Source organism: Pan troglodytes, chromosome 9 (genome assembly GCF_028858775.2).
Source record: "Pan troglodytes isolate AG18354 chromosome 9, NHGRI_mPanTro3-v2.0_pri, whole genome shotgun sequence".
NCBI lineage: Eukaryota > Metazoa > Chordata > Mammalia > Primates > Hominidae > Pan > Pan troglodytes.
In genome coordinates, this window is record NC_072407.2 from 52137194 (window position 1) to 52153861 (window position 16668).

General features: G+C 42.0%; 1 protein-coding gene across 3 annotated transcripts in view; it reads left to right on the top strand.

The window, feature by feature from the left end:
* Nucleotides 1-16668, top strand: part of PTPRJ (protein tyrosine phosphatase receptor type J) — a 191066-nt gene that overhangs the window by 129082 nt on the left and 45316 nt on the right. For all 3 annotated transcript variants that reach the window (XM_508422.9, XM_054662274.2, XM_024347129.3), the window contains exons 2-6: nucleotides 1302-1320; nucleotides 3984-4220; nucleotides 12205-12468; nucleotides 14820-15077; nucleotides 16174-16392. In XM_508422.9, the coding sequence (XP_508422.6) occupies nucleotides 1302-1320; nucleotides 3984-4220; nucleotides 12205-12468; nucleotides 14820-15077; nucleotides 16174-16392 (997 nt within the window). The remainder of the gene's footprint in view (nucleotides 1-1301; nucleotides 1321-3983; nucleotides 4221-12204; nucleotides 12469-14819; nucleotides 15078-16173; nucleotides 16393-16668) is intronic.

A 16668-nucleotide genomic window follows, 5' to 3' on the forward strand; every position in this document is an offset into this window, starting at 1 on the left:
CTGAAAAAGGGTAGGCCTGAGACGCGAAGGAGTTGATGGTAGGGTGGAAGGTGGGAATGGGAACTTTGAGAGTTGGAGGACCTGGGGGCAAGACTTTCCCCCTCTGGGCTCGTTCTTTCCTTCCTGTGCCGTTTATTGAGTGCCTACTGGGTCCACCATTCTAGGCATGGGGCACAGACAAGATCTCTGTTCTCATGGAGCACACAGTGTGGTTGGAGGAGCCAGTGATGGACAGAGAGTGAGGGGTGTTGGTTTCCATGGCTGCTCGGAGAAGGACTTGCTGAGGAGGTGGCGTTTTGGGCAGGCCATGAAAAGGTCTGGGCAGAGTGTGTTTGTGGGAGGGAATAAATATGTAAAGGCTCTAGGGGAGAATCAGTTTCGAGAATGTGAGGGGGCAGTGAGACCAGAGGGGCTGGTGGGCTGTGGCTGAGTTTGAATTTTATTCTAAGTGTCATGGAAAGTAGGAGGACGGTTTTTTCCACCAGGGTCCTTTTTGATTATTTTATTCTTCGTGACGATCCTACTTAAAAAAAAAAAAATCTTATTCACCAAAAAGGTGTGTTTGTGAAACAATAGAGTGTACAACCTTGAATCACTTTAGATTTTTAAAGTATAGGGAAACAATTATGGATCACAATGAATATCCTTGAGGGCTGCTCCCCTCCCCAGCTGACACTGTCAGCTAAACCTTTAAGGCCTCTTGTGTGTCAAGCATTAATTCTTCCCAAAGCTGCTTGACATGTGATTAAAAATTTTTACTGCCACCTACTGATGGAAAGAAGAAGATGAATTTTTGTACAATGAAAATCCCAAACACAGTGGATTTCTGGTTTCCACTGTGCTGTCAGGACTGGGAAATGGGTCTGGGGAAGGGGTGTGCTGGGCTTGGTATCCCCCCCACCCAACCCCCTTTTTTTGGCCCTGACAATCTGGTCTCTGCTTCTGTGTCCTTCTGCTTCAGCTCATTGCACAGTGGGTGGAGGGAGGTGCTGACCTGGGGAGTTGCTCCGGGGAGAGGGCTGGAGGTGGGGGGATGTGTCTGGGGAGAAACACTGGGCACTGGGAGTCAGCAGCCGCCAGCCCCCACATAACCCAGTTAATCCTTTGTAATTGACCCCGAGGTTGCAATGATTCCCTGTGTTTAATGTCCCAAGACGGCCTAACCCTGACCAGCAGACCTTTGCTTAATGTGCTTCTTACCACCCCACCCCCATTATTAAATCCTCAACTGCTTTATTTCTGATTTGCATTTTCCATGGCTGAATGAATCTGCTGACTTCCGTTTTCTTTTTCTGTTTCAGATCCTGTGCGCAGGTGGCAGTGAGTACCCTTTTCCTCTCTATTCTTGTGTTGTTCGCTACTTCCCCCTAATGGACACACAGCAACATTAACAGCAATGTGAAATGCTAATTTATTAAAACCTGCTCGGTTTCCAATTTTTCTTTTTCTTTTTCTTTTCTTTTTTTTTGAGTTGGAGCCTCGCTCTGTAGCCCAGGCTGGAGTGCAGTGGTGCCATCTCGGCTCACTGCAACCTCCGCCTCCCGGGTTCAAGTGATTCTCCTGCCTCAGCCTAGCAAGTAGCTGGGATTACAGGCACGTGCCACCATGTCCGGCTAATTTTTTGTATTTTTAGTAGAGACGGGGCTTCCCCATGTTGGTCTTGAACTCCTGACCTCAGGTGATCCGCCCGCCTTGGCCTCCCAAAGCGCTGGGATTACAGGCGCGAGCCACCACGCCCGGCCCCAATTTTTCTTTAGAAGTAGGAGTGAGGGTGGAAACAACAAATGAAAGAAAAAATTTTAATTAATTGTGCAATCATGATGAAAATTTATATTTTCTGTAATTTTTTTCTAGCCTCATCTGTGGGCGATTTAACTTAGTTGAAATTGTAATACATTATTTGTATATTGTTTATGTGCTGTTATCCTTTAAGTATTTTCTTGTGTTGCTACATTGCCCTTTTGTTGCTACATTGCTACATTTAAAGAATGAGGTGGAAGGTCGTCATAACCTTTGGAAAATGAGACCTGGACTCCCGCATGTTTTGCTTTCATGCACAGGGCTGAGTCCCAACTGCTGACAGTGCTGCTTCATTCCCTGGTAATAAAATGAGAAAAATAAGGATATGACTAGAAGTTTTTTAAGGAAGCTTAAATATATTCAGTTGAAAGCACCATCCATCCCGGGATTATGTCCTTACTAATTTTTTGGTCATAAAACATTTCTATAAGAATTGAAGGCCGGGCCTGGTGGCTCATGCCTGTAATCCCAGCACTTTGGGAGGCTGAGGCAGGTGGATCACCTGAATTCAGGAGTTCGAGACCAGCTTGGCCAACATGGTGAAACACCATCTGTACTAAAAATACCAAAAAATTAGCCAGGTGTGGTGGCGTGCACCTGTAATCCCAGCTACTTGGGAGGCTGAGGCAGGAGAATCGCTTGAGCCTGGGAGGTGGAGGCTGCAGTGAGCCGAGATCACTCCATTGCACTCCAGCCTGGGCAACAAGAGTGAAACTCCATCTCAAAAAAAAAAAAAAAAAATTAAAAATAATAGTAGTTGGTAGTTTTACAAAAAATGTAGCTTTTAGGAAAAAAAAAAAAAACTATGGTTTTTGTTTCTCCCCAAAATTTGGGAACTTTTTTTTTCCTGATTGGTAAAATCTCAGTTTGTGAGATAAAATAATTAGATTGTACTCATGGAAGCATACATGGGCAGATCTTGCTGAAATCTTCTAATAAAGCAAATCTCAATTAATAATGGTAATTAGAGCCTGTGCAAACAATGGGAAGAGTACTGCCGTTGGTTTTTCTTCCTGTTAATTAGTTTAATAAATAAACTGGTGGGTACCTTGTACAGGCTTGAATCACTGCTGCAGAAGAACACTTCTATGCAAACATCTATCGTAGATAGTAGAATTGCGGGAAACAGAAATCATGAGCTATTTTAACTGAAAGGATTTACCCTGGGAAGTGAAAGTTTACAGAGTCATTGGAAGGGCCGCTGTATTAGTTTGCCAGGGCTGCTGTAATAAGATCAAGGTCTTGGGGGTTAGGACTTCAACATATGAATTTGGGGGTGGCGGAGCACAAGTCAGCTCATAACAGCTGGGGAGGAGGCTTTAGGCCTGGCCCTGAGAAATGACTCCCAGACTAAGGCTGCAGAACTGACCCCCTAGAGAGTCACCACCTTGGTCACAGACAGCAAGCAGAGAGGGAGGAATCAGGAAGTCCCTGCTGTAGTTGCTGGATCCAGCGGTGAATGTTCTGAGCTGTGATCCTGGGATCAGGAAGCTGCAGCCACTGCCACAGTGTTGGTTCTAGAGCCAGGCAGCATGAGATCCAGTCATCGCATCCACACTACAGCTGTAAGAAGGAGGAAGGGCAGAAGGTTGTGCTCCACCCTTTAAGGACACTTGCTAGAAGTCAGACAGAACGTCTGGTCACACTCTGTTTGACAGAAGTTAGTCACATGCAACATCTAGCTGCATGGGAGGCTGGGAAATGTGGTCTTTGTTCCCAACAGCCATGCATATACAGGGCCAAAAATCTCCAGGAGTATGATGAAGGGAAAATGGGGGAATGGAGTTTGGGGGTCAAGAGTGGTCTTTGCTGCACCTCCCTGAACAGAGACTCTAGGAGACTAGTAATGAATTCAAGATAAAGCAGCCCGTGTGGCCAAGGTTCTCCTTCAGTGCCTGAGCTCTTGGCCATAGGAGCTCACGCCTCCTCTCCTTTCCTGTGAATGACTGTGTGCAGTGTAAGCATGGAGCTTCTGCACTCTCGTGGCCAGGTACTCTCCATGTGGCCAGAAACGGCAGTTTCTGAGGGGCTCATGTTGTAGGTGATGATACAAAGAAGAGAAAGAGAGGGATCAGTTTTTCCAAGTGTGCATTTCATTTCAGTGTAAATATTTTGTGAGGTGGGGCGTCCCTGTCTCCTGGAGAAATATATTTTTAATCTAATTGTTTACTTTCTTTGCATAGCCCCTAGTCCAATTCCTGACCCTTCAGTAGCAACTGTTGCCACAGGGGAAAATGGCATAACACAGATCAGCAGTACAGCAGAATCCTTTCATAAACAGAATGGAACTGGAACAACTCAGGTGGAAACAAACACCAGTGAGGATGGTGAAAGCTCTGGAGCCAACGATAGTTTAAGAACACCTGAACAAGGATCTAATGGGACTGATGGGGCATCTCAAAAAACTCCCAGTAGCACTGGTAAGCATAGGCTTCTCTGCCAGTCATGTTTCTTAAAGGAAATTGGTAGAATTTATAAATGTCATGTTTTCCAAATACTGTTCTTCTTTTAATTACCTAAGAAAATCTTTTAAAAAATTTTTATAATGATAGTAATGCATATTCATTATATAAAACATAGACAAGAAAAGAATAACAAGTAAATCATTAACTGGAGATAACCACTGATCACTTGATATACGAGTTTTATAATTTTAAGATATATGCATGCCTGTGTGCATATGTATATACATATATATGTTTTATTTTGTTTTACAAATATCAAGGTCATCCTTTACATGTAGCTTCTCACCAATATATTACAAATATTCTTCCCTGTTAGTATATACATTTCTACAGGACAGTTTTAATACCTGCCTGGCATTCTATTGTCTAAATCAGGGTTGGCAGATAATAATGGTCCTTGGGCCAAATATAGATCACTTTCTGTTTTTGTAAGTAAAGTTTTATTGAGCCTGCCTATGGCTGCTTTCATGCTAGAATTGAGTAGTGGCAATGGAGAATTTGTGGCTTGTAAAGCCTGAAATATTTATTCTGTGGCCCTTACAGAAAAACATTGCTGATACCTGGGTTAGATCATTGATTCTAAAACTGTGGTTCAGAGATCTCTAGGGGTCTCCTAGATTCTTTCAAGGTATTTCTGGGTATTGTTTTCATACTACTACTAACATGTTATTTGGCTTCTTTACTCTCATTTTATCATGAGTGTACAGTGGAGTCTTCCAGATTCTATATGATTTGGGATGACACTGTCACTCTTACAGCTAATGGAATGTATGCTTTCATATTGTTTAAAAAACTTTATCTTTTTTATTTCTAATACAGTATGGTAAATATTAATCAATATAACCCATATAAACAAAAATTCTCCGGGAGCCTTAATAATTTTTAAGAAGTTAAAAGGGCCCTGAGACCACAGTGTTTAAGAATTACTTGTCTAAAAGCATTGTAAATTATTTAACTACTCCCCTGTTGTTGGGAAGGTAGATTATGTATTTATAATTTTTCATAAAAAACATTGTGATACAATAGTTTTGTTAGTTCTAGAAGTATTGATAAAATCACATACACAGTTAAAATAAGTCATTGAGTTATTTCTAGGGTAATATGAGAAACTTTTAGAAATTCCTAAGGGGCTGGGCACAGTGGCTCATGCCTGTAATCACAGCACTTTGGGAGGCTAAGGTGGGTGATCACCTGAGGTCAGGAGTTCAAGGCCAGCCTGGCCAACATGGCAAAACCCCGTCTCTGTTAAAAATACAAAAATTAGCCGGGTGTGGTCATGCATGCCTGTAATCCCAGCTACTCGGGAGGCTGAGGCAGGAGAATTGCTTGAATCCAGGAGGCAGAGGTTGCAGTGAGTGGAGATGGTGCCACTGCACTCCCGACAGAGTGAGACTCTGTCTCAAAAAAAAAAAAAAAAAAAAAAAAAGAAAAATTCCTAGCAAGCTTATGTTAATTATTGTTACAAAAATTTGGGCTTAGAGGTTGGGACCATACCAGATGGTCTTCCCAGAAATCTCTGGACAGGCTTACTGTTGAAGGAAATTTCCAGAGGAAGCCAATCTACAATGATTGGAATAAGAACCTACTTCTTCAAATATACAGACATCAACACAGAGTCACAAGGATCAAGAATAATCAGGGAAACGTGATATTACCAGAGAAACAAAATAAAGTGCAAGGGGTTGACCATTAAGAGATGGGAGATGTATGAACTGTCTGACAGAGAATTCAAAATACATGTTTTAAGGAAGCCTAGCAAACTTTAAGAAAATACAGATAAAGAATTCAAAGAAATGAGGAAAACAATAAGTGACTAGATTGAGATATTTAACAGAGAAGCGAACAGAAATTCTGAAGCTAAAAAATACTTTGAACAAAATGAAAAATGTAATAGAGAGCACCAAGAGCAGAACTGATCAAGTAGAAGAAATAATCCTTGAACTTGAAGACAGATTATTTGAAAATATACAGAGGAGGAAAAATAAAAACGTGGATAAGAAGGAATGAAGAATGCCTATAGGATTTATGGAACAGCATCAAAAGACGTAGTATTTGAATTGGAGTTCATCTAGGGGAAGAGAAAGATAAAGAGGTAGAAAGCTTATTTAAAGAAATAGTAGCAGAAAACTCTCCAAACCTGGAGAAAGATATAAATATCCAGGTACAGGAAGGACAAATGACTCCAATCAGAGTCAATTCAAACAAGACTACTCCAGAACATAATCACACTGTCAAACATCACAGACAATGGGGATTTGGAAAGCAAAAAGAGAAAAGAAGCAAATAACATGTAAGGGAGCTCCACTTCAGCTAGCAGCAGACTTCTCAGCAGAAACTTACAGGCCAGGAGAGAGTGGGATGATATATTCACCATACTGAGGGAAAACAACCTGCCAACCAAGATTACTATACCCAGCAGAACTGGCCATCAAAAATGAAGGCAAGATAAAAGACTTTACCAGAGAAACAAAAGCTGAGGGAGTTCATCACCACTAGGCATGTCTTATAAGAAATGCTAAAGAGAGTTTTTAAGCTGAAAGAAAAGGACACTAGTGATTAATTGAAAACATATGAAAGGATAAGACTAGTAAAATAAATACACAGTCAAATTCAGAATACATGAATACTGTAATGGTCATACATATCTTTAATATGAAAGTTAAAAGATAATACTTAAAAAATAATAACTGCAATAACTTGCAGGGGGGATATGCAATATAAAAAGATGTAAATGGTGACATAAACAATTCATAATATGCGCGGGGAATGGACCAGAAGTGTAGAGGTCAATTTGTGTGTGTGATCAAAGTTGTCATCAGCATAAAATAACCTGTTATAACTATAAGATTCTTTTTATAAGCCTCATGGTAACCACAAAGAAGAACCTTTAGTAGATACACAAAAAATAAAAAGCAAGGAATCAAAACATACTACTAGAGAATATCACTTAACCTCAAAGGAAGATAGTAAGAGAGGACGGAAGGAACAAAGAGTCTATAAAACAACCAAATGGCAGTAGTAAGTTCTTACCTATCAATAATAACCTTGAAAGTAAAGGGTTTAAATTCTCCAATCAAAAGACATAGAGTGTGTGAATGGGTTAAAAAAAAAACCGATCTCAATAATATGCTGTCTACAAGAGACTCACCTCACCTGCAAGGACATGCCTAGACTGAAAGTGAAGGGATGGAAAAAGATACTCCATGCTAATGGAAATCTAAAGAGTGCCAGGAGTAGCTATACTTATGTCAGATAAAATAGACTTTAAGTTCAAAACTTTTAATGGAGACAACAAACATCATTTTATAATGATAAAGGGATCAATTCATCAAGAGGTCTTAACAATTATAAATATATATGCACCCAGCATTGGAATGCCTAAATATATAAAGCAAATATTAATGGATCTGAATGGACAGATTGACTGCAATGCATTCATAGTAGAGGACTTCCACCACCTTACTTCCAGCAATGGATGATGATCCAGACAGGAAATCAATAAGGAAGCATCAGACTTAAACTACAGTTTAAACCAAATGGATGTATCAGACATATACAGAACATTCCATCCAACAGCTGTAGAATACACACTTTTCAACTGCACCTGGAACATTCTCCAGGTAGATCATATGTTAGACCACAAAACAAGTCTTAACAGATTTAAGAAGTGTGAAATCATATCAAGTATCTTTTCTGATGATGGCATCAAACTAGAAATAAGTAACAGGAGGAACTTCAGAAAATTCACAGATATATGGAAATTAAACAACATGCTCCTGAATAACTAATGGGTTGATGATGAAATTAAAAGGGAAACTAAAAAATATCTTCACTTCTTAAGCAATTTTGTTAACATATTTCTTTTTCTTTTTTAAAATGGTGCCATAACCTCCTTCATGAAATTGCTGTGAGACATAAATTAGAAAATGCTTGTACAGCCCCTGGTATAGGATCTGGGACATGGTCAGGTCCCCAGCAGGGGTCATGCTGATCTTGCCATCTCCCACAGTAACTATTGTTAATTGTTTTGTCACAGATGTCCCTGAACAATCAATGGGTCAGTGAAGAAATTAAAAGGGACATTTAAAAATTTCTTGAAGCAAATGAAAATGGAAACACAATATACTAAAGCCTATGGGATACACCAAAAGCAGCCCTTCCAAGAAAGTTGACAGCAATAAACTCCTACATCAAAAAAGAAAGCTCCCTGGGCACAGTGGCTCGTGCCTGTAATCCCAGAACTTTGGGAGGCCGAGATGGGCGGATCACTTGAGGTCAGGAGTTCGAGACCAGCCTGGCCAACATGGTGAAACCCCGTCTCTACTAAAAATACAAAAATTAGCTGGGTGTAGTGACACACACCTGTAATCCCAGCTACTAGGAAGGCTAAGGCAGGAGAATTGCTTGAACCCAGAGGGCAGAGATTGCAGTGAGCCGAGATCGCACCACTGCACTCCAGCCTGGGCAACAGAGCAAGATTCTGTCTCAAAAAAAAAAAAAAAAAAAAAAAGCAAGCTCATACCTCCAGCCTGGGTTTTGAGAGCCTGTCTGAAAAAAACAGAAAACAAAACCCTCAAGTAAACAACCTGATGTAGCACGTTAAGGAACTAGAAAAATAAGAACAAACTAATCTTCAAATTAGTAAAAGGAACAAAATAATAAAGGTCAAAGCTGAAATAAATGAAATAGGCACTAGAAAAACAATAGAAAAGATCAACAAACTAAATTGTTTTTTTGAAAACAAAGAACATTGACAAAGCTTTAGCTAGACTAAGAAAAAAGAGACACTACTCAAATAAGAAAATCAGAAATGAGAGACATTATAAACTGATACCACAGAAATACAAAGGAACAATTATGAACAATTATATGCCAACAAATTGGATAACCTAGAAGAAATGGATAAATTCCTTGCCATATACCATTTACTATGATTGAATTATGAAGAAATAGAAAATCTGAATAATCCAATAATGAGTTAGGAGATTGAATCAGTAATAGACCATCTCCCATTTCTATTTATTACTGTTGTTATTCTAAGAGACAGTGACTCCCTCTGTCACCCTGGCTGGAGTACACTGGTGTGATCATAGATCACTGTAAGTTGAACTCCTGGGCTGAAATGATCCTTCTGCCTTAGCCTCTCAAGTAGCTGTGGCTATTGGTGTGCACCACTACATCCAGCTAACTTTTAAAATTTTTTTGTAGAGATGGGGTCTCACTGTGTTGCCCAGGCTGCTCTTGAACTCCCAGCCTCAAGTGACCCCCACCACCTTGGCCTCCCAAAGTGCTGAGATTACAGGTGTGAGCCACCCAGTCCTCTGCCAAACCTTTAAAGAAGATCTAATGACAGTTCTTCTCAATTGCTTCCAAAAATTGAGGAGGAGAGAATACTTCCAAACTCATTTAACAAGACCAGTATTACCTTGATATGAAAACCAGACAAGGATACAACCCAAAACACTATAGGCCAAGATGCAAAAATCTTTAACCAAATACTAGCAAACCTAATTTAACAGCATATTAAAGAGATCATTCACCATGATCAAGTGGGATTCTTCCTAGAAATACAAAAAGGGTTCAACCTGTGCAAAACAATAAATGTGCTACACCATATTAACAGAATGAAGGACAGAAACCATACAATCATTTCAGTAGATGCAGAAAAAACATTTGACCAAAAAATATTGTTAACTGTGCTTTCTTTTCTGAACTTAAGAACTTGCTTTTCCAAAACCTTCCCAGAATCCCTGTATGAATCAACAAAATTTAGTTCTTAACACATTTCTCCTTCTTTAAAATGGTGACATTAGCTGGGTATGATGGTGTGTGCCTTTAATCCCAGCTACTTGGGAGGCTGAGGCAGGAGAATCGCCTGAACCCGGGAGGCAGAGGTTGCAGTGAGCCGAGATCATGCCACTACACTCCAGTCTGGGTGATGAGCAAGACTTCGTCTCAAAAAAAAAAAAAAAAAAAAAGAAATAATGGTGCCATACCTTTCTCATGAAGTTGTTGTGAGGCATAAATGAGAAAATACTTGTACAGCATCTGGGACATGGGCGGCCTCTCAAAAGGAGTGCTGCTGTTCTTGCTACCTACACCACTGTAACTGATGTTGTTTCATCATCCTCGTCACCATCATTGTTATTGATTGTAAATGGAAGCACAGTGGTCATCTTCCAAATATGCCACTCTAACTCTGTGAACTTGTCACTTTATAAAGAGGAAATTCAAGCTTGGAGGGGCCTTCTGGCATGGCGTTTATTGAATTGTGGGGCACAAGATACTTCCCTGCTTGTTCCATTTTCCTTTCTCTTGTTTCTTCTCCTGCCTTATTTATTTATTTTTTCTTTTGAGACAGAGTCTTGCTCTGTTGCCCAGGCTGGAGTGCAGTGGTGTGATCTTGGCTCACTGCAAACTCTGCCTCCTGGGTTCAAGTGATTCTCCTGCCTCAGCTTCCCGAGTAGCTGGGATCACAGGTGGCTGCCACCATGCCCAATTAATTTTTGTATTTTTAGTAGAGACGGGGTTTCACCATGTTGGCCAGGCTGGTGTCGAACTCCTGACCTCAAGTGATCTGATCTGCCTGCCTCAGCCTCCCAAAGTGCTGGGATTACAGGCATGAGCCAGTGTGCCTGGCTTCCTGCAGTTTTTTTATTGATTGGATGAATGTTTGTATATCCCATGAGCCAGATGAGGCACACTGTCCATGCACATAGCAAGATGGTAACACCTACGCCATCTTTACTCTTTTGGGATTAGTCCCAAGCTCCTTGAGAATGACTGCCGTATCACCTGGGTTTTACTCTTCAGTTTCTGGTTGTTACTCCTCAGTCTTCAGCTCAATTAGGATGCATCCATTTGGTAGTTTTACAGTTAGTAACCCTGATGGCTTCCACTGGTTTACGATCTTGTACGTCTAAGATAATGAAACTAAGGTTCAGAGAGGTGAGATGACTTTGAGTAAAATTGCATGGTGAGCAACTAGCAGAATTGGACCCTGAAGCCAGATTTCTAATGTCCGAATCTTGTCCCTTGTTTATCATATCATGGTGGTTCAATAATAATTCTTCGTGTTTAGTGTGGTGTGCTAGAGCTATCAACAGAGAAACTTGAGACTGAGAGATTTGAAGGGACTAATTCTAGGTCACACAGCTAATGGATGGAGCAGGTCTTTAATCCCAGATCTGGGTTCCAAGACCAGTCCTTTTCTCTTTACGCTGCTCTGCCCCTGCTATCTTTATGTCAGAAAACCACTGAGCTTCCTTCTAGATGTCAGGGTTTGGCAAAAAAGTTATCATGTGCTTCTGCGTCATGCAGCGTTTTCTGAGAATGGGGAGATGGACTCATTTTGCATCTTTGATCTCTCTTTTTTATTTTGAGATGGAGTCTCGGTCTTGTCACCCAGGCTGGAGTGCAGTGGCGTGATCTCGGCTCACTGCAACCTCCACCTCCCGGGTTCAAGTGATTCTACTGCCTCAGCCTCCCGAGTAGCTAGAATTACAGGTGACTGCCACCACACCCAGCTAATTTTTTTTTTTTTTTTTTTTTTAGTAGAGGTGGGGTTTCACCATGTTGGCCAGGCTGGTCTCGAACTCCTGACCTCAGGTGATCCACCCACCTCGACCTCCTAAAGTTTGGTCTCTTTTTGTATCAGCTTCTATACAGACTTAACCCCATTTTTAAGTCACAGCCAACATGGTCAACTTCTGTCAGTTTTGCTTCTGTTCCAAAGGCTTCTGTTTTACTAACATACACACATACATGTATGCATATGGATTTAAATAAATTCTGGTGCAGGGAAGTCTAGGAGGCAAAGAGAGATAAAACTCTGTGATTGGAAAGTCACTTCTGGAAACTAGACATATAGAGCAGACCTCACTCTTACATTTCTTTTTGAAGTGCAATAATTTTTTTTTTTTTTTTTTTAACAATATAGGGCCCAGTCCTGTGTTTGACATTAAAGCTGTTTCCATCAGTCCGACCAATGTGATCTTAACTTGGAAAAGTAATGACACAGCTGCTTCTGAGTACAAGTATGTAGTAAAGAATAAGATGGAAAATGAGAAGACAGTTACTGTTGTGCATCAACCATGGTGTAACATCACAGGCTTACGTCCAGCGACTTCATATGTATTCTCCATCACTCCAGGAATAGGCAATGAGACTTGGGGAGATCCCAGAGTCATAAAAGTCATCACAGGTAAGATGACTGGCTCCCAGGGATGATGACAAACCATTTCTTATTATGGTGTATTCTAGGGCCTTGTCCGTTCAAGTTGCCTGTTGGAAAGAGAATGGTTTTCATAAACTAGAAGAGGAGAAAAGGTGCTATGTTCTTTCAAGCCTGGGATTTCTGGTGGCCACATCATTCAGTATTAAGGCCCTATGTGTTTTGGGAAGTTCTAACTACTTCTGTTTGGTTTTTAAAATCTTTTGTTATTGTTGGTTAACACCTACCTTTCTGTTAAGACTCAGGAGTAGAGACTTCCTTAAAAATGCGTGTCTTCATGGTAATTACCAGCCTTTTAAGCTCCCAGGAAATTGATGCTGTGTTTATATTCCCAGGAGTTTCTGTTGGGCAGGGAAGTTTGGTGTATTTTATAGGGGAGTGTGTGTTTCAAATGAAATAAGAGTTTGATGATATTTAAATTTTAATTCAGATTTGACAGTTTAGATTTTGATTTATCTTAGATGTCAATACCGAAGCCATCTATTATAGCTGCAAACTTAGCTCTTTTTTTTAAGCTGAAAAGAACCAAACATTTTAAAAAACAGGTGGAGAAACTTTTTTAAGGTGAGGAGAACCAAAAATTGAAAAAAGTGGTCCTCTGTTAGTTTTCTGATCTAGGGGGCTGGGGAGTGTGATCTCAGGGGCTGGAGTCGGCCATGGGCGCCTGAGCTCTTGGAGCCCACGGCTGGAGGTGAACGAGGTCCAGCGTGGAGCAGCAAATATGAAACCAGTGGCTTCCGACATTTTAAGTCAGGAAACTATTTCTTTAAACAAAACCTTGCCCAGGAGCCCAAAAAGTAAAAATAAAAAGAACTGGAGAGAAAAGAGCCAAAGAAATGGGAGTCACGGGCACCCTGACAAAACTCCTGGAGCTCCTCAGAGCACTATTTTAGGGGGGAAAACCTGCCATAAAGGTTTGCTCTGTTACATTGTGAAAGAGAGGGAAAGAAGAGCACAGAGAGATGACAGAAGAGAAGAGAATGAGAGAAAAGAGCATAGAACTTGGAAATGGTCATGAGGACAAGGTGACCCCGAGGGGGTGGCTGTGGGAAAGGGGATGCGGAGGTGCAGGAAGCACCGGTAGAGGGGCTGAGTGTCCTTATCTACCTTAAAGCCCTGAGCACAGGGCTGCATGGGAGCAGGTCCATCAGCTGCTGCGTATTGAGCACGGCCCATGTGCCTCTCTGTCCTTAATGTTATTTTGTCCTCACAGTAACCCTGGGGGCTGCAGCAGAAGACATTGTAATGTGGAGAAGTTAAGTTTCTTCCAGTGTCTCAGAGTTACTGAGTATCATCAAGTGGTGGGGCTGGAACCCGGAGTCTAACTCTAGACCACTGTGGTGCAGTGATGTTCATAACAGCTATCCACAGTCACCGAGCTGGGAATTTATTGGTTCTGCATTACTTAATAAAACAAAAAGACACATGACTGACCTGATTTAGAAATCTTTGCATGAGTGACATGTGCTGTGAGGAATCATCTTACCGTTTCGGAGCTGGACGGTGCCTTAGGATCATCTAGGCCAATGTCTTTACCTTCAGGCCCCTGCAGCCCTCAGGAGGGGTTTTGCTCTATCTGCAGCACTACCTGTGCTTTTCTGTACACAAAGCTGCAGCCCTGGGTTCTCCTGTCCCCACTGCTACCAGGAGTGTGTGTTCTTGAGCAAGCCGCCCTGCCTCTCTGGGTCTTCGTGTTCTTATTGGAAAAGTGAGGGGAGTGCATGTCATTTTGGGTGAAGTGGTTTGACTTATGTCACCATCAACCAAATAAGGCGATGGGAGGAAGGTCCAGGATATAGTGGAGATGGAATGTCTTCTGAAAAATCCCCTTGGTGCTGGGATATTGAATGTGCTGCTTACTTGAAATGTCTTGGTAATTTAAAATGATATTGTTTGCATTATCTTGAATTGAGACCTTTAGATTAGTAAACAGTCACTTTATTTGAGGCTTTGTTCCTGATATCTAAAACACATACAATTAAATGCTACCATTTAAAAGGGACAGTTTAGAAGAGTGTCCAGTCACTATTGGGGTTAATCTTGGAGAACAGTGTGGATCCTAAACAATTTCAGTTTTAAGGTTTTTTCTTCTCTTCCGTGTTATTATTTTCTCCCCCAGCCCTGCTGTGAAATGATGGAAATGCATTGGGCTCTGATAGAAAGGAAGTATTTTTAGTGAGTCACATTGGGACATCAGTGACCTCAGTCATTCTTTCTTTTTTTCTTTTAAAACCCGCTCCCAGCACTGAACCCCAGTCATTCTTAATGAAGGTGACTGCATATATCTTGTTCCATTAATGCATGTTGTATTTTTAAAATAGTGCCGATCCCAGTTTCTGATCTCCGTGTTGCCCTCACGGGTGTGAGGAAGGCTGCTCTCTCCTGGAGCAATGGCAATGGCACTGCCTCCTGCCGGGTTCTTCTTGAAAGCATTGGAAGCCATGAGGAGTTGACTCAAGACTCAAGACTTCAGGTCAATATCTCGGGCCTGAAGCCAGGGGTTCAATACAACATCAACCCGTATCTTCTACAATCAAATAAGACAAAGGGAGACCCCTTGGGCACAGAAGGTGGCTTGGGTGAGTTACAAAGGGTACCTTCCGTCTCCCTTACTGGTTCTTACTTTCAGTAACTAAATGTTTTAAAAAATAAATTGCTCTTCCATGTGTATGGAGATTTAGAATTTATAAAGGGCTTTTCCTCCACATTTTAGTTTGATCCCCCACTTGCATGAGGAAGGAAGGAAACGTGTTCTGATTTTACAGGGGAACACATTGGGGCTGAGAACAGCAATAGGAATTGAAACTTTTTAGAGTCTGGCACCCAGGAAAGTAGAGGCCCCTTTAGCTTTCTATCTAACAGCTGTGTCAACCCAAGTTGGGCCTTCAGAGGAACTTATCACGTCTGCTGGTTGATGTTGGCATTGTCATTTGCAGGTTTCATAGCATTTGCAGAGGATCCCCAGGATAACTCCATGAGGAGGACAGGCACTTAATCTGCATTTTGTACTTAAGAAAACAGAGCTACAGAGTGGGTGTCAGGATCCTTGCTTGCGAGTGACAGAAACCAGACTTTGGATAGCTCAGACAGAAGGAACAATTTATTGGCTCATGTGGATTTTCCTGCTAGCGGGAGGCCTTAGAGAAAGAGATGAGGCAATTCTCATCCCTCCTTCTTGCTTCTTTCTGTTCATCAGCTTCATTCTCAGAGCAGCTCCCTCTGCACACTTAAGGAGCCCAGCTGCTCCCGTTTCACACCCTGCAGCTGCCCCACCAGCCAGCTGCCCCACCAACCAGGGTCTGGTCCAGGGAAACGTGTCTTGAGTGGGGTCTGATTAGCAAAGTCTGCTTCACAGAGCTGTCCCTGGAAATCCATGCTGGGACAGGAGAAGATAACATCCCAAAGAAGGGAGAATGACCTGAAATAAGCAGAGTTTGAAAGAGAAGCACCAGATATCTGTGGTGCTACTGGAGTAACAGTACAAATGGAGATGGAGCTATCAGGCCTTTTTATGGGGCTGCCTCTCTCTCTGGAGGAGGAAGGGAGCAGATATTGATGGAGCACCAACTGTGGCCACTGTCTGATGGCCATCTGATGGGGTTGGGGCTCCGAAGGAAAATGGGGGATGTGTCCCTCTTGTGGTTGATGTCTTTTTGTCTCCTGTGCTTGAAACAGATGCCAGCAATACAGAGAGAAGCCGGGCAGGGAGCCCCACCGCCCCTGTGCATGATGAGTCCCTCCTGGGACCTGTGGACCCATCCTCCGGCCAGCAGTCCCAAGACACGGAAGTCCTCCTTGTCGGGTTAAGGCCTGGCACCCGATACAATGCCACCGTTTATTCCCAAGCAGCGAATGGCACAGAAGGACAGCCCCAGGCCATAGAGTTCAGGACAAGTAGGTTGAACTTTGTAAAATGGTGGCAGCCAGAGTTTCCTAGCACAATGTTCTGTCTCCTGTGATTCTGATTCTGAGTGATTTCTTGCATAACAGCTAGTTTTGATGTCAGAGGGAGCTTCCTGGAGGAGATTTTGGACAGAGCAGATCTGCTCAGTTTCTTCTTAACTCCATGGGCAGTGCACATCTCTCATTAAGTGAAATCAAATACATGGAGCAGCCCCTGTGTGCGGGCACCAGGCACTGCCTCACGCCATCTTTCACAGCTTTGCATGG